The following is a 15,221-nucleotide window of genomic DNA, read 5'->3' on the forward strand; positions in this document are numbered from 1 at the left end:
TGCTATGTCTCTGTTTCTCTGCTTTAACAAATCACATACCAAACTAACATACTGTATAGCTGACATTACATGGTGCATTGGAAATGTTAACGCGGAGGTCTGCGTTATTTATTTATTCAACCCATCTTAGACATGTAGCACAGCTAGTATTATCACATTATGACAAACAAAAATCCTCTCTCGAATATACAGCAAAAGGACTAAAAAGAAACAAACCTTGGTCACAAACACCATAGTAGCGCTTCCTGAGGCTGAAAGAACTCAGTATTAGTGTGTCTGACAACAGATGGGCACTATTGTTCAAAATGGCATTAAGTTTTGTTTTTATTTTCTCCTCCTGCCAGGGGGTCCAGGTGCTTCCCACAACGGAGCCTGCCTTCTCAATCCGCTTGTTAATTCAGTGGACCTCACTTACCAGCCCAGCATACCATAGTGTGCAAAATTGCACTGGCCATCACAGAGTTTGCCTGCTTATACAGAAAACGGAGTATGTGATTGGAGTTGATTGTGCTTGTACATGTGATGTTTTAGTGCATTGGCATACTGAGTTTTGTTTGGTAACTGAGGTTTTTCTACAAATGAATGGTGTGCTCACAATGAAAATGAGTGTATCAGATTTGAAAACTATGGTGATACAAGAATATGTTTTTGGTTTCTGATTGTAGAGAAACAGTATATACCTTTGTAGTGTCAGCATGAGCAGTTGATTACATGGTGTATTCATTCAATCACAGTGTGCATCGGATTAGAAAAAATTAAATTACACATTCACACACCCTACTAAAGTCTCAAAAGGTGAAATTTTTTATCTCGGTTTTCTAGGATATACACAACAAGTACACGAATGATATTTAGATGCTTCATTGAGTTGCTACTTAATACTGGTGTGTACACTTTTTTTGAAACGTCCCCTAATTTTATCTACGCAGGACCGCACCCACATTCTGATGTCACTTCCGTGTACTGTGCCGTTATCGCGGGTACATGAATAAGCGAGCTGCAGTTTGTTTTATTGTTGTTTAGTTTCGTATCCGACACGTTATACATATTGGTCTTCCCAACCCGCTTATTCAGAACAGGGTTAAAGGGTACCTGCAGCATAGTCTTTCTTTGTTTGCTTTTCTTAATGTCATCATTTATTGTACTCTTTTTCACACTTTTTTAGATGTGAGTTGACAAAGACTAGCATTGCCACATAAATTCACCGCTTGGAAACTACAGTATCTGGAACAAAGTGCTGGTGACTCCGACAATGTTGCGCATGTGTGATAGACAGAATTTAATTTTAAACTGAGTAAGTGAATGTGTGTGAGAGAGAGAGAGAGAGAGAGAGAGAGAGAGAGAGAGAGGACAGACAGTCCCAACTGTTGCTGCTTTCCAAACAGGATTCCACATCATCCTCCGCCCTTTCCGCGGTTCTAAGACTGTGCCGAATGGGAGGGCGAGGATCGAAAGGGGAATAACTGAATAGGTAGGCAGCGTTTCCCCAGGATTAAAAGAGACAGGCAGGCAGACTGTGGGTGGCCAGAGGTTGAATCCAGCGGTGCAGGCGATATCAACTGCAGGAGGTGAGTCCTAAAAGTGATGAAAGCGGCAGATTGTACTTGTCTATCTCGATGTTGTTTTTAGGTTCGGTGTGCGTTGTCAGTCAAAAGCTAAAAACTTAAGCAGTGAGGGGACATGCAGAATGCCAAGTTCCAAGTCAGTTATATGAAGCGCTATAGTGGCCTGGGACCTTTCGCGAAGTATTTATAAAAGGGAAGAGAGTTAAAGAAAAGTGCGTTAAATGAACATTGAAATTATTTTACATTATGCGGTTTGCATGCTGGATTTGGGGGTGTGTGGGGGTAGTGATCTACAGTAATGAGCTGACTTCAATACCACAACCTCTTTTAAGCTCCTCCTGTCATGTGAAGGTTAGTTATCAATGCACGCACACTCATGTAACATTACTAAGTTCTCAAACCCTACGAGTCCGGTCCATGGTTATGGAGGCTGGAGATTATCCTGACGGCCGGAGCCATCTGTGAAGAAGACACCATTCCATTTCATTGCTCCCTCATGCACTTACCACGCTCAATCACAAAGTCAAATAAGAATAAACAATTAAACTAATATATTGTGCTGTGAACTACATGCTGTTCCCATAATTCAAGCAATAGGAATTATAGGTTCTGCATCACTTTAATAATTGTGTGTCATTTTGCCTGCAGTGCTTTGGCTAGCGTGATTCTAGATTATTTATGAAGCAGACACGCTCCCTGACTAAAAATACACGTTATATTTCTATTTGTGTAAAAGGGCCTGTTGGCATTCTGGAGAGGGTAGAGGGATAGGGATATGGAAAATATTTGGCTCATAACAAGTCAAGGATTAAATTACAGAAGCAGCGCTTGGAGACTGGGTTCAGAAGAGTGGAAAAAGGGACAGAGAGATACTTAAAAGATAAGAAACAAGACTTATCTGATTAGCTAGTACTGACCTAGTTGTCTGATCTAGCCTTTTGATATCAGGCAGGAGAAATGGGTTTTGGTTCTATTTCATTTAACCAACTGCAGGATACTGTACACAGCTGTCAGTGCAGTGACTGTACAGATGAACTGAAAATAGTCCCCACTCCCTTCTTTAAAGTGTGTCACTCTGAAGACCCTATGGGGAATTTTGGGATAACTTTAGTCCTACCACTGGGCATGGCATGTGAAACAAGTTGCTCTCTTTGTTGTGCACTGGTATTTAGAAAAAAATAGTTAATAAGACAGTAAGAAATAATTTTCTGTATTGAAATAATAACAGAGAAATAACACTGACGTCTTTCACTGTGAATAAAATAAAAAAGAGCACCTTATGCTGATGCATGGAAAAAGCAAGTAGAACAAGATAATGAGAATCAAGTGAATCTGTCATAAAATATGTCACATGTGTAAAGATTAGCAAAGTTTTTGAAAATGTAAGGGCTAGGAAATGGTGCAAGATTGGGATCAATAGCAGTTGAAGCACAAGTGTTCATGTATAGTCTTTCTGGTGTCGAAAATAAAATGTTTGAGCATACAGAGTGCTTTCCTTATTTTTCCTTTTGTTTTTGGCATGAGCTTGAGTAGGAATTGTTCCTTTTCAGTTTCTTAGTATTTTTCCTCTTATTCCATTCCATATTTCAGCTGCATATAATGCAATAATTGGCCACCATTCAGAGTTAAGTTTTTAACTTCTTGTAAGCAATGTCTAAGCCTTTCCCAAAGCAGCACAGTTTTGTTTGGTTTACATAAATTCATTGATTAGTGATGCTGTAAGGGATAAAATTATTTAATTAAGATTAAGGTAAACTAGACTTTCTAGCATTCATATGCTCATCTTTCCTTCATTTTCCAGTGCATAGTAGCCAGAAAGGGAAAAATACAAAACCGTTAAAAAGTCAAAAAAGGTTATACTGTATACATACCTTTTTTTCTTTTTTAAATAAAATTTCATTTGCATTAAACTGCGAGAGATCCCAAGAGGTTGTTATCAGTGTACATTTTGCTTTCTGAAAGGATCAAAGATAATTTTATTCTGTCATTTGCTAAACCTGCAGAGCCCATTTGACTTTGTTGAGTGCAAGGCAGGTATCAAAATCTAGATTTCTAGTACTGTGACACACACATGATTGTACTAGCATAATTTAAACTCACCAGTTAGCATTGTTTGGGTCATGGAAGGAATAGTGAAGTATTCCAGGTAAGGGGAGGGCAGCATGCAGACAAGAGAGGAATAATAAAAATACAAATAGATAGTGACTGGGTTTGGATTCAAACAGTGCAGAAACAACAGTTATTTTTGTGGCACCTGAAAAATAATCAGATTGTAAGAAGAAACATCAGTCAGCTGCATGCAGTAAATCTGTATAGTTAGTGGATAAGGGATTAAACATATTCTCAGTCTCTTGTCTAAAAGACGACAGGTTATCCAGTTGATTAAAGTGGAGTTACATTGTTTGTTTCTGAATTTTCATTGGGAGCCTCTGAGGATTATAGAAGTCCAAAATATTGACTAATATCTTAGTGAGTTCTTAAAGCAGTCGTTTTTCCTAAGGATTAAAAGCCCAACGATGCCACAGAGCCTTTTGTGTCATGCATGTGGAATTCTGGGAATGGGGGATGAATAGTTTGATCACACTTGAGCATTCCTCCAGCTGATACCCGAGATGAATGAAGAATGATAGATATGTAACAGTAGTCTGAGAAGAAGGTGTGTATAGTAAGACCCTGCTTCTTAGAGTCAGGAAGGGTCCTGTCCCATGAAATGCTCAACTTCTTTAGTTAGATATGGTAAGAAGAAAATGAGCTCGGCAAGCTGGCTTTTTCAGCTCTTCAATGCTGACGGCACTACTGTATGTCTCATGCAAAAAATTTATTAGCCAGACTAACAACTGTCATATGACCAGCTGTGTCTAAATGTGTCATTAAAGTTAGTTGCCTTTCCCCTTTGTCTGCTGTTCCTTTGAATCCTTGGTCTGTTTCCAGTCCCAGTACACTGGCGTGGAAGGAGACATGTCGGCACAGATCAATGAAGTGACTCCTAATACTGCAACAGATGAAAGCTTCTGGATGGTAAGAGGACTCGTATGTTTTTTCATATAACGTGAGGTAATTTTCCTCCCTTTGTAAAGTTATCTAATAAGAATTATATTTAGAATATTATACACTGCTGCTAATAATAAAATTGTGTTTGTTTTTGTTGCAGTTTTTATTTTTCCGTTTTTCTAGTAACATGTTTGCAAAATAGTCACTTAAATCAGGCATGCAGAAGGTTGTCATAGGACATAACGTTATGTTATAATGTCTGTTTTGCAGAGTCATACTTTAAAGATGTTAGAACAAAATGTATTCAAAATACAGACACTATACACAACTGGATGGATAATATTCAATTTTAGGGAGTTATTTCTTTTTAAAGGATTGTCATAGACACGTCTTTATTTTGACCAGGAACTATGAAATTCAGCCTTTCACAAATATTATTATATTTATTATTTAGTTATTTTATAAAACAAAGAATTAAATTACATTTTTTGGATAACATTAATTATCACTGATTATTAAGTGAATTGCAGCTAACATTAAATGATAAACCTTAAGCTTGGCAGAAACACACACAGACCTTACTTAAAGGAATATTTTGCATAGTTTACACGGTAAAAAAGGACTGCCATAGGCATTTTGGAATTATCCCTTTTCATTCTGAATGCTGTGTTTTGTATTGATGATCTTTCATATTAATGTACAAATACAAAAATGTTAATGGTATTAAAGTACAAGAGTGGGGAAGTAAAATGATAGACCACTTTACATAAGGATTTAATGGTTAAACTTCACCTGCAAGAGTGTACTTTCTAATTATTTTTATTTACTTAGTTACTATGTAATTTCATTATGTTTTGATATACTGTATATGTTTTCTACTTTTGTTTCTAGTTTCATGTATTTAATGTATTAGACTTGTCAGCTAAGAGATAACAAAATGTTAGAAAGAACAGAACAAGAAAGAAAGGATGAACAATCAAGCTAGAAGGAAGGATACTGTGAAGATAGGTAGAAAGAGAAAAAAGAAGGAACAAGACAGAATGTCAGTCTGAATTTTAATTTCTTGGATGCCTTTCTTTTTAAGCTGTCTGCTTTCTATATTTCCTTTGGCAAAGCTGTGCAAAGTTGTGGTCTGCCAAAAGGCAGTAAGAAATCAGAGTGAGGCTAATAGAAAAAAGAGCTAAAATGAAAAAAGAAGGGGTTGGAAGAAAGAAGAATTAAGTAATGGGTGAAAGGTGTGCAGAATAAGGATTGGAAAGTTGAAGGAATGTTGTGGAAGTAAGTGAAGATAACTGATTAGTCAAGTAATAGTGAAGCAATGACAGCTACAGAGAGAAAGACAAAGGTAGGGTGGAGTTTTTTAAAGGATCGTTGTAGCCAAGCTCCACATCAGCAAACAGTGTATCTGCTATAAGATTTTTTTCCCTTGCAATATCATATGAAGTTTGAATCCTTATGACAGCTTGTATTTAACATTTATTGGTTCACAGTCTAACTGTGAATTCTAGGCCAATTTAGTCTGGACTAAAAATACTTCAAAATGGAAGATGCCTTTGTTTTCTTTCATGATCTGTCAAATATTTTCTCAGTCTTTTCATTTTGCTTAAGTGACTGCTCAATAAACCAGTCATGCATCCATATACTGGCAGTTTTAAATGATGGTTTTATTATTTAGGGAGAAAAAAATCCAAACCTACATGGCCCTGTGTGAAAAAGTAATTGCCCCCTGAACCTAATAACTGGTTGGGCCACCCTTAGCAGCAATAACTGCAATCAAGCATTTGCGATAACTTGCAATGAATCTTTTACAGCGCTCTGGAGGAATTTTGGCCCACTCATCTTTGCAGAATTGTTGTAATTCAGCTTTATTTCAGGATTATCATGAGCAGCCTTTTTAAGGTCATGCCATAGCATCTCAATTGGATTCAGGTCAGGACTTTGACTAGGCCACTCCAAAGTCTTCATTTTGTTTTTCTTCAGCCATTCAGAGGTGGATTTGCTGGTGTGTTTTGGGTCATTGTCCTGTTGCAGCACCCAAGATCGCTTCAGCTTGAGTTGACGAACAGATGGCCGGACATTCTCCTTCAGGATTTTTTGGTAGACAGTAGAATTCATGGTTCCATCTATCACAGCAAGCCTTCCAGATCCTGAAGCAGCAAAACAACCCCAGACCATCACACTACCACCACCATATTTTACTGTTGGTATGATGTTCTTTTTGAAATGCTGTGTTCCTTTTACGCCAGATGTAACGGGACATTTGCCTTCCAAAAGTTCAACTTTTGTCTCATCAGTCCACAAGGTATTTTCCCAAAAGTCTTGGCAATCATTGAGATGTTTCTTAGCAAAATTGAGACAAGCCCTAATGTTCTTATGGCTTAACACTGGTTTGCATCTTGGAAATCTGCCATGCAGGCTATTTTTGCCCAGTCTCTTTCTTATGGTGGAGTCGTGAACACTGACCTTAATTGAGTCAAGTGAGGCTTGCAGTTCTTTAGACGTTGTCCTGGGCTCTTTTGTGACCTCTCGGATGAGTCGTCTCTGTGCTCTTGGGGTAATTTTGGTCGGCCGGCCACTCCTGGGAAGGTTCACCACTGTTCCATGTTTTTGCCATTTGTGGATAATGGCTCTCACTGTGGTTCACTGGAGTCCCAAAGCTTTACAAATGGCTTTATAACCTTTACCAGACTGATAGATCTCAATTACTTCTGTTCTCATTTGTTCCTGAATTTCTTTGGATCTTGGCATGATGTCTAGCTTTTGAGGTGCTTTTGGTCTACTTCTCTGTGTCAGGCAGCTCCTATTTAAGCGATTTCTTGATTGAAACAGGTGTGGCAGTAATCAGGCCTGGGGGTGGCTACGGAAATTGAACTCAGGTGTGATACACCACAGTTAGGTTATTTGTTAACAAGGCGGCAATTACTTTTTCACACAGGGCCATGTAGGTTTGGATTTTTTTTCTCCCTAAATAATAAAAACCATCATTTAAAACTGCATTTTGTGTTTACTTGTGTTATATTTGACTAATGGTTAAATGTGTTTGATGATCAGAAACATTTTGTGTGACAAACATGCAAAAGAATAAGAAATCAGGAAGGGAGCAAATAGTTTTTCACACCACTGTATTTTCGGAATCTGCTATGATGGTTGGTGGACATGGGGATTGTTGGCAGAAAAAGATGACAGAAAACAGGAACAGTTCATAGCAAAGTCATTACAAAGACAAAGAGAAAGAGGAAGATGAACTCACAACTTGGTGCAAGCCACCATTCCAGTTCAGAAGGAAGGATATTATCTGGGAAAATCTCCTTAGCAGCCTTGAATATCCTAGACATTTTACAGGCAGGGATACTGTAGGAAGTGTCTTGCAGATGGGATGGTGTACTTGGGAGTTAACAGGCAACAGTTCTTCAGAGCAGTAGAGAATAGGCAAACCAACAGACCCCAAAGATCCCTGACGTCCTTTAAAAAGAAAATGACACCATGTAAGAGGAAACATTAAATTACCCTCTGGTCAATAAAAGGCAGTCGTTTACATGGTACACTTGCTTACACCTGACTAATTTTGAGATACTAATCAACGGGAAACTTGCACATCTTTCAAATGTGGAGTACTCAAAGCAAACCAACACACATTGACAGCAATGCACCATTACAAGATTAATATTTATGCAAAATCAATTATTATTTATGCAAATAAATACTAGTCAGGACTGAATCTGGAATTTTCCTAATATGTTACTGACCAGACCACACTTATTGCCAGTGTGAAGTATATGCTTCTTTTTACAATTCTAAATAATAAACATTTAGAAAATACTTACATGTATCTGGTCTTTAAACAGTGCATGTCTCAGAGCTCTGCATCATAAGGCTATTTACAAACCAAAACAGTATAAGTTAAAAAATAAAGTACAGTACAAAATCATGAAAAAGTTAAGTTAAGCAAGAAGAGAAAGCAAACAGCAAGTCATTTACAGTAGTGCATGCTTCTAACTGGAAAATTTTACCATTGTGAGGTTCTTAACCTGTTTGATACTTTTTCCAAAGGAGAGCATCTTAACTGGTGAGTGCCATCGTTCTCTGTTTCTCACCTCCTCATTTCCGCACCTCTATCTCTCTCTGTGTCTATGAACCCCCGGTAACTCACCCCCCCCATCTCAGGTCTGATCAACCAGAGTTACAAAAGTTTTGGTTTCATCGTCATTTTTAGAACAGTGTTAGAAACTTTAAGACTAATGTAGAAGAATATACATTAATAAACAAAGGTGAATGTTAACAATTATTATTAAAATAAACATTTAAAATTTCTTTTTAGTGTTCATTAATATTAATCAATATTGTTTGATCCCTTCATCATTCCTTAAAAATAAATGCAGGAACAAGCTAACATAGTGGCAGTATTGCAGAGATCTGAAGGAAGCACAGCTGTCACATTGACTTTAAGATCTTTTACTCTTTTTTTTGAGCTGAAGTCGTTTGTAGCTTGCATGAGTTTTCCTGATTGTCATTCTGTAGTCCCTTGTTAAAATCCCTAAATGCAGTATCAAGGTCGGGGTGGGTGTGGGTAAAGAAATACCACCTTTAGTTCTGCTTAATAAGAGTTCAGTAATTTAAGAGCAGAAATTGCATTTGCTGGAGGGGTTACACCAAGAAAAAAATGAGAGAACCCCTGGCCTTGTTATATCACACAACATTTGGACATACAAATGCCAACAGTCTGCTGTAGTTAAGCATTTGCTTTGATTAATAGGTCTACTATTATCCAAAATCATGCCATTTGACTTCTGTTAACAGTTGCCAATCATGCTCTGCTTCATAACATTAGGTTTATATTAGTGTGAAGCCCTGACCAGATGGTACAACAATTTAGGAACCCCTGATCTAGAGCAGGTATCTGAAGTTCACACTGTAACCAGTTTATAGGACCTATATGGCACTTTTACTGAAAAAATGGATAGTAAAAATTTTTTTTTTGCATAAGTAAATAAGCCATAATGAACACATGAAGAAGAGTGTGAGGTGGACCTAAATATATAAGTTATTGGATATAATGGGAGTTATATTATGAATGCAATTAGCAAGTTTACAAAAGAGTCTAATCAAGGCCAGTATATCCAAAAGTGGACCAGGTGCTTTATGTATAAAACCTTGCTTAGATTTTATACTAAACTTGTGCCTGTGCTCAAAAGGCAAAAACGGTGTGCACACAAAAAATATATATATATATACGTACACCATGTGCCACACCAAGTTACTTTGTAAATTTCAAATCAGCTTAAAATTATGTGCTCGTGCATGCACTTTTAGATACTGCCCATCACCATCTGTCAGTTGCCATTTACTGCTTGGTGTAAAAATGCTTTTTTGAATATTCACAATCTAATTTACCCACATTTCTGAGCAACTTCTTTATTACAGACCACCACACAATTCCATTCCCGACAACTGCACCCACTGATGTGTTTTGGGGTTCACCTGCTAACAAACTAGGCATCTTTAGCAGTATTTTGCGGCATCTCTTGCTGTATCTATGACCACTTTGTGTCACTGTCAATTAATTGTAAAATGGTTTTAAGTGTCATTGCTACTTGAATGTCCCAAAAATGAGCCTTTTGAATTAAAGGGGTCTTAGTAGAAGAAAGGACAACTGCCTGTGTGTTAATAACCTAGCATTTCAACACTAAATCTATGGGAATGTCTTCAGTACTTTAACTGTTTGTCATGATGCAAAAAGTAGCAGCAGGTGCAGTGACTTTAATAGACTCATCAATGAACATTAGCACTTGTCTCCTAAACTCTTAAATCTCATATAAATGAATGTTAACTGATAGTGCCAGGGGGGTAAGGGCTATTTTCCTTCATACGAAATCAGCATTACTCCTGTGGCCTTGATTTTTTTTTTTAATTTTGAATTCTTCAGCCTCATATCTGTTATTTGCTATTCTGCCAGCGTTTTTTTTAAACTTGAGCACTACTTTTATTACTCTCATAACTTATTCAAACCTACCACATTCCCTTTCCATTTATTATGCTTACCTAACAAAATTAACTTTTCTGTCTTTGTTTTATTAAATTACAAGCTTTTTTTAAACATGCTGACACTGATATACTATAGTATTTATGTTGTATCTTATCAATTTTGCCTTAATACTTTTTCATGTTTTATATACCAGCTGACCTGGGCATGGATTCCAGTCCTTTTTATTAATCATTCCCTCTCTTGTCAATTTTTCTTAAGATATGCAGAGTTCCATTTTCTTTTGTATGTACATTTCCAAACATTTCTGGCTGATGCATGCTAATAGCTTTGGCAGCTCTTCATGTAGTGCATGCTAACTCTAACTCTGGAATTCACAGAAGAAAGTAGGGTGAAATGACACTTTCTATTGGCTAACTAAAAAAAGAATATCCAAGAAGAGGTCTACAACTTCATTCTTCTCCTGGAGAAGAACTTGCAAGATATGGTTAAATAGCTGCAATTATATTAAAAGAGACTCCAGAGACTTCTGATCAAAAACAAACAGAAAAAGCTAAAAGACTGAGAGAGAAAGCTGGACGCTTACCCACATTATCAATAAACATGGAGCACCAGACCTGTATTGTTAATCTTTCTTCCTACCCACCGAACGAAAATGAGATGTCAGTGCTCTCAAAGGGCCTCTCATTCTGTCCAGCTAAACCTATCGACAAAATCAGACACTGCAGTGATATGGAAGAATTTTTCAGAATGCTCAGACTTAAAGAATTCTTCCATAATAAGGAGGACAGTAATACATAGGAAGCAAGCATGAGCTGATACAATAATTCCACCAAAATACCCACATGGACACCAAAACCCGGAAGAAACCCCACTCTGGACAGATATATAGACAGCTTCCGACAGAGGGTCAAAACTGGGATCCTGGACTGAGAGCAGAACCAGGTATACAGTATCAGTTTACAAGAAAAGCAAGCCATATATTCACTAGTATCTATTTAGTTAGCAAATAAAAGGTGTCATTTCACCCTACTTTCTCCTGTATCAATCTATGGCTAACACGGTACACCATTCTATTGCTCTGGAATTCACAGAAATGTGCTTTATGATCATAGAACCTAGTCTGTTTACTGGGCTTTTTTTTTTAGCATTTTCACACACAATGAGGTGCAGCTTTTCAAATAGGTTGTATAAAGGGGTGACATGTTCAAGAATATTGGTCTGATTGGTATATTGGTCACTCCCACCCTCCTGATTAAATCAAGGATTCCCTGAAGGTTGCTTCCTATAAAGTAATTCAAAAGGCGAAATCCCTGTGTATGCCTTTGGATGCCTTCTTTAACATTTCTCTGTACTAGTTGATATGTTCAAGTAGACCATCAGATTGGGAGTGATAGACGGATGGTTGTCTTTAAATATTTAATATGTAATAATGTGGTAATTTATGTAAATGGTTTGTATGCAAATGGTAAACCTTAACTAGTTGGGATCACCTTAGATATATCACACTCCCACCAACTCCCAAGCAATAGATTTGGACATGGCCACTCACAGTGAGGTGGCTTATGGATACTGTGTGACATACATGACCGATATACCCCTGGGCCTATGGTTCTAATGGTCTTACTATATTGTGACCTTGTACTTGTACATGTTATTTATATTCAAACTAAAGTCAATGAGGCAGGGCAGTAAGCAGCAGAAGCTGACACAGGCATCTCAGTAAGTAAATAAATGGCTTGTAGTGACAAATAGTTATAAGTAACAGAAATAACAATTCCTTAGTGGGGAAAAAAGGTAGTGTCTTACTTCATTGTGGTAAAGAGTAGAGCTCCACTGCACATAAGCAGGCTAATAGCAGTAAGACGCCAATTTTTTTGTTTTACCATTTAAGTTAAATCATTTAATTTTAGTTAAAAGAAAGTGTTAGTAATTCACAGTCAAATTTTAACAATTAGGCCAGTGCAATGCAAGTCCTGTCAGATGTTGGACTTTTTAGAGAATGGTTTGGAGTAGCCAATCTTCTGCAAGTTAGTGAAAGTTGTGGACTCAGCCATTAGGAGGACTGAAACACAGGTTTGCTCAAGAGACAGACAATCTCACTAGGTGCGTTGCCTTCCAGGTGCAAAGGTTGGAGACTTCCCTGGATTGGTTGATAGGCTCTTGGCCAGAGAAAGGGTTGAATCTTGTGGTCATTGTCCATGTTGGAACAAATGACTTATACAAGGGTTCTGCAATCCAAATTTAAAGAGTTTAGTTGCCAGGCTGAGTAGCAGAACTAACGAGGTAGTATTCTGCAAAGTTATTCCTGTACCATACTTCGATCCTGGTAAATCTGAGGAGATTAGAAGGCTTAATGCGTAGCTTACATCTTGGTGTAGGTTAAAAGGTATAGGTTTGAGGGACATTGGGACTCCTTTTGGAACAGATGGGACCTGTTCCTCAGTGACAGGTTACATCTGAAATGGAGGGACACCAGTATGTTGGGGAGGTGTATGCGTAGGTTAGTGAAGGATTGGTTAAACTAGGATATGGGGTAGGGGATTGTTTATGACAGACTAGGTTTAGAACTGTACATGAAGGAACAAACAATGCTGTAAAAATAAAAGTGCATAGTAATGTAATTTATATCCCAACATTTAAATGCAAACGTAAAATGAGTTACAAATTAAAAAACAGTTTGCCTTAATGCTAGAAGTATCAAAAATAAGTTTAGTGAGTTGGAGTTGTGTGTAGCAGAGCATAGTTACGATACTATAGCAATAAAAGAAACCTGGCTAAATAACAAAGAAGAGGATGAGTATAACATACAGGGATACACATTTTTAGGAAGGACAGCAAATCAGAAAAGCAGGTGGGTTGCTGTTTAAGTCAAAGAGAATTTAAACACAAGTCCTATTCTGTTAGACAATGAGGACATCTCGCTTAGCCTGGAAAGCATTTGGGGAAAGAGGCTTTATTTTAGGAGTGTGTTTTGACTGCCCATGCAGACTAATTTCAATGCAAATCTTTTTACTAATATTAAAATGGCAAGTTTACAGAGGGATACACTGGTCTGCAAAAAAATATCTTTTGTTTGCTACTGGGAACTTCAGACTAGCTCTCTATTAAGTTTTCTACACTGATTTCATATATGAAATTGGAATTAAGCTAGCACATCATATTTTTGAGATACACATCATTGCCATTTTGACACTTTTAAATATCAATATAATATCTAAACAGTATCTAGAGTTTGAACTCTGTCCCACCAAAATTGTTTGAATGTGTTTACTATGAAAACAAACTAGAAGATGATACCAGAGACACTTTAAAACATGTTTATGTTAATTTACCTCAATATAAAAATGAGGTCAGGGTGCTCAAATTTGTCTGAGGCAATTGCTTGGAGTAAATTTTCCCTGATATTGGTTTTCTATCACCTTTGTATCTTGATGAAATCTTTCCCCATGCTCATCTCTGACATCGCTTAGATTTGGTGGTAAAAAGTCGAGATGAGAATGTAAAAAAAATGTGTCTTCAGTAACATTCTGGTTGCCATAAGCTAAAATACTTTCAGCATATTCTCCACAAGTTCAGCATATTTCTCTGCTCTGTGACTGTCAAGAAAATTCTGGACAACCATCACGAATGAGGGTGCTGATTCAGTTAGCTTCATTTTTCTTTTGAACTCATCGTCAAGCATCAGTTCACGGATTTCAGGGCCAACAAAAACACCTTCCTTAATTTTGGCTTCACTTTTCTCGAGACTAAACTTATTTCTTAAATGCTGAAACACATCACCTTTACTGTCCAGACACCCTAGTTGTTCAAGACCTGGAACATCATAACTTAAAAATGGGACGTGCTGGAAAAAATGGTTTTCAGATTTGGAGTCAGCAAGTGCAATTTGTTAAAGTATAGGTAGAGAAAAGCCAAGCAAAATGACACATTTTATTGGCTAACTAAAAAGATTATCTTTTTAGTTAACCAATAAAAGGTGTCATTTTGCTTGGCTTTTCTTCTACATTCATAATGGCCAACACAGTACAACACCCTAGTATTAAAGTACAGGTGAAAGAATCCCAGTAGCAAAATGCTTGTTGACCAGTGATATAATAGACATGGGAGACTACATGAATATTAACTGGGATAACCTTGCAAATAGTGGAGCACAAGGGTAGGAGTTTTTAGAAGTAATCAGTGACTATTTTTAATACAGTATGTTTAAAGGACCAATGTGGGGTAAATCCTGTCTGGATTTAGTATTTTGAAATAATCAGGATTGAATTGAGCTAGATTGAATAATTATGGTCAAGTAATCCTAATATAATACAGTTCAAAGTATTTTGGAAGAGTGCAGATGCAAAGACTAAAACTGTTACAACCAGTTTAAAAATGTTTTATATGTAGTGCAGGACAGGTACATATTTAAATTTGGAACTTGTAGGAAATTAAAAAGAAAAAACTTTGCAGTGGGTTAATAAACAGTTAATAAAGAAGCTGCAAAGGAGCTATATGTCTTTTAAAATGAATAACTCCAATGTGAACTGTAGGGAATTTGATAGAATGAAGGCAACCATTTAGAAGAACATTAGAGAGGCAATAAAGCAGTTAGAGAGGGATATTGCTGACAACGCAATAGATTACCCAATGAGATTTTTTCGGTATTTTAGTAGTAAAAGAACGCCAAGGAGGCGATGAAG

At 37.1% G+C, this 15,221-nt stretch overlaps 1 protein-coding gene across 2 annotated transcripts in view; it reads left to right on the plus strand.

Annotated features, from left to right (window-relative positions):
• The first annotated feature begins 1,334 nt into the window (after positions 1-1,334).
• si:ch211-51c14.1 (protein kinase C and casein kinase substrate in neurons protein 3) overlaps positions 1,335-15,221 on the plus strand; it is a 60,624-nt gene continuing 46,737 nt past the window's right edge. For both annotated transcript variants that reach the window (XM_039774258.1, XM_039774259.1), the window contains exons 1-2: positions 1,335-1,568; positions 4,497-4,583. In XM_039774258.1, the coding sequence (XP_039630192.1) occupies positions 4,524-4,583 (60 nt within the window). In that variant the 5' untranslated portion in view covers positions 1,335-1,568; positions 4,497-4,523. The remainder of the gene's footprint in view (positions 1,569-4,496; positions 4,584-15,221) is intronic.

Source organism: Polypterus senegalus, chromosome 13 (genome assembly GCF_016835505.1).
Source record: "Polypterus senegalus isolate Bchr_013 chromosome 13, ASM1683550v1, whole genome shotgun sequence".
Lineage (NCBI taxonomy): Eukaryota > Metazoa > Chordata > Cladistia > Polypteriformes > Polypteridae > Polypterus > Polypterus senegalus.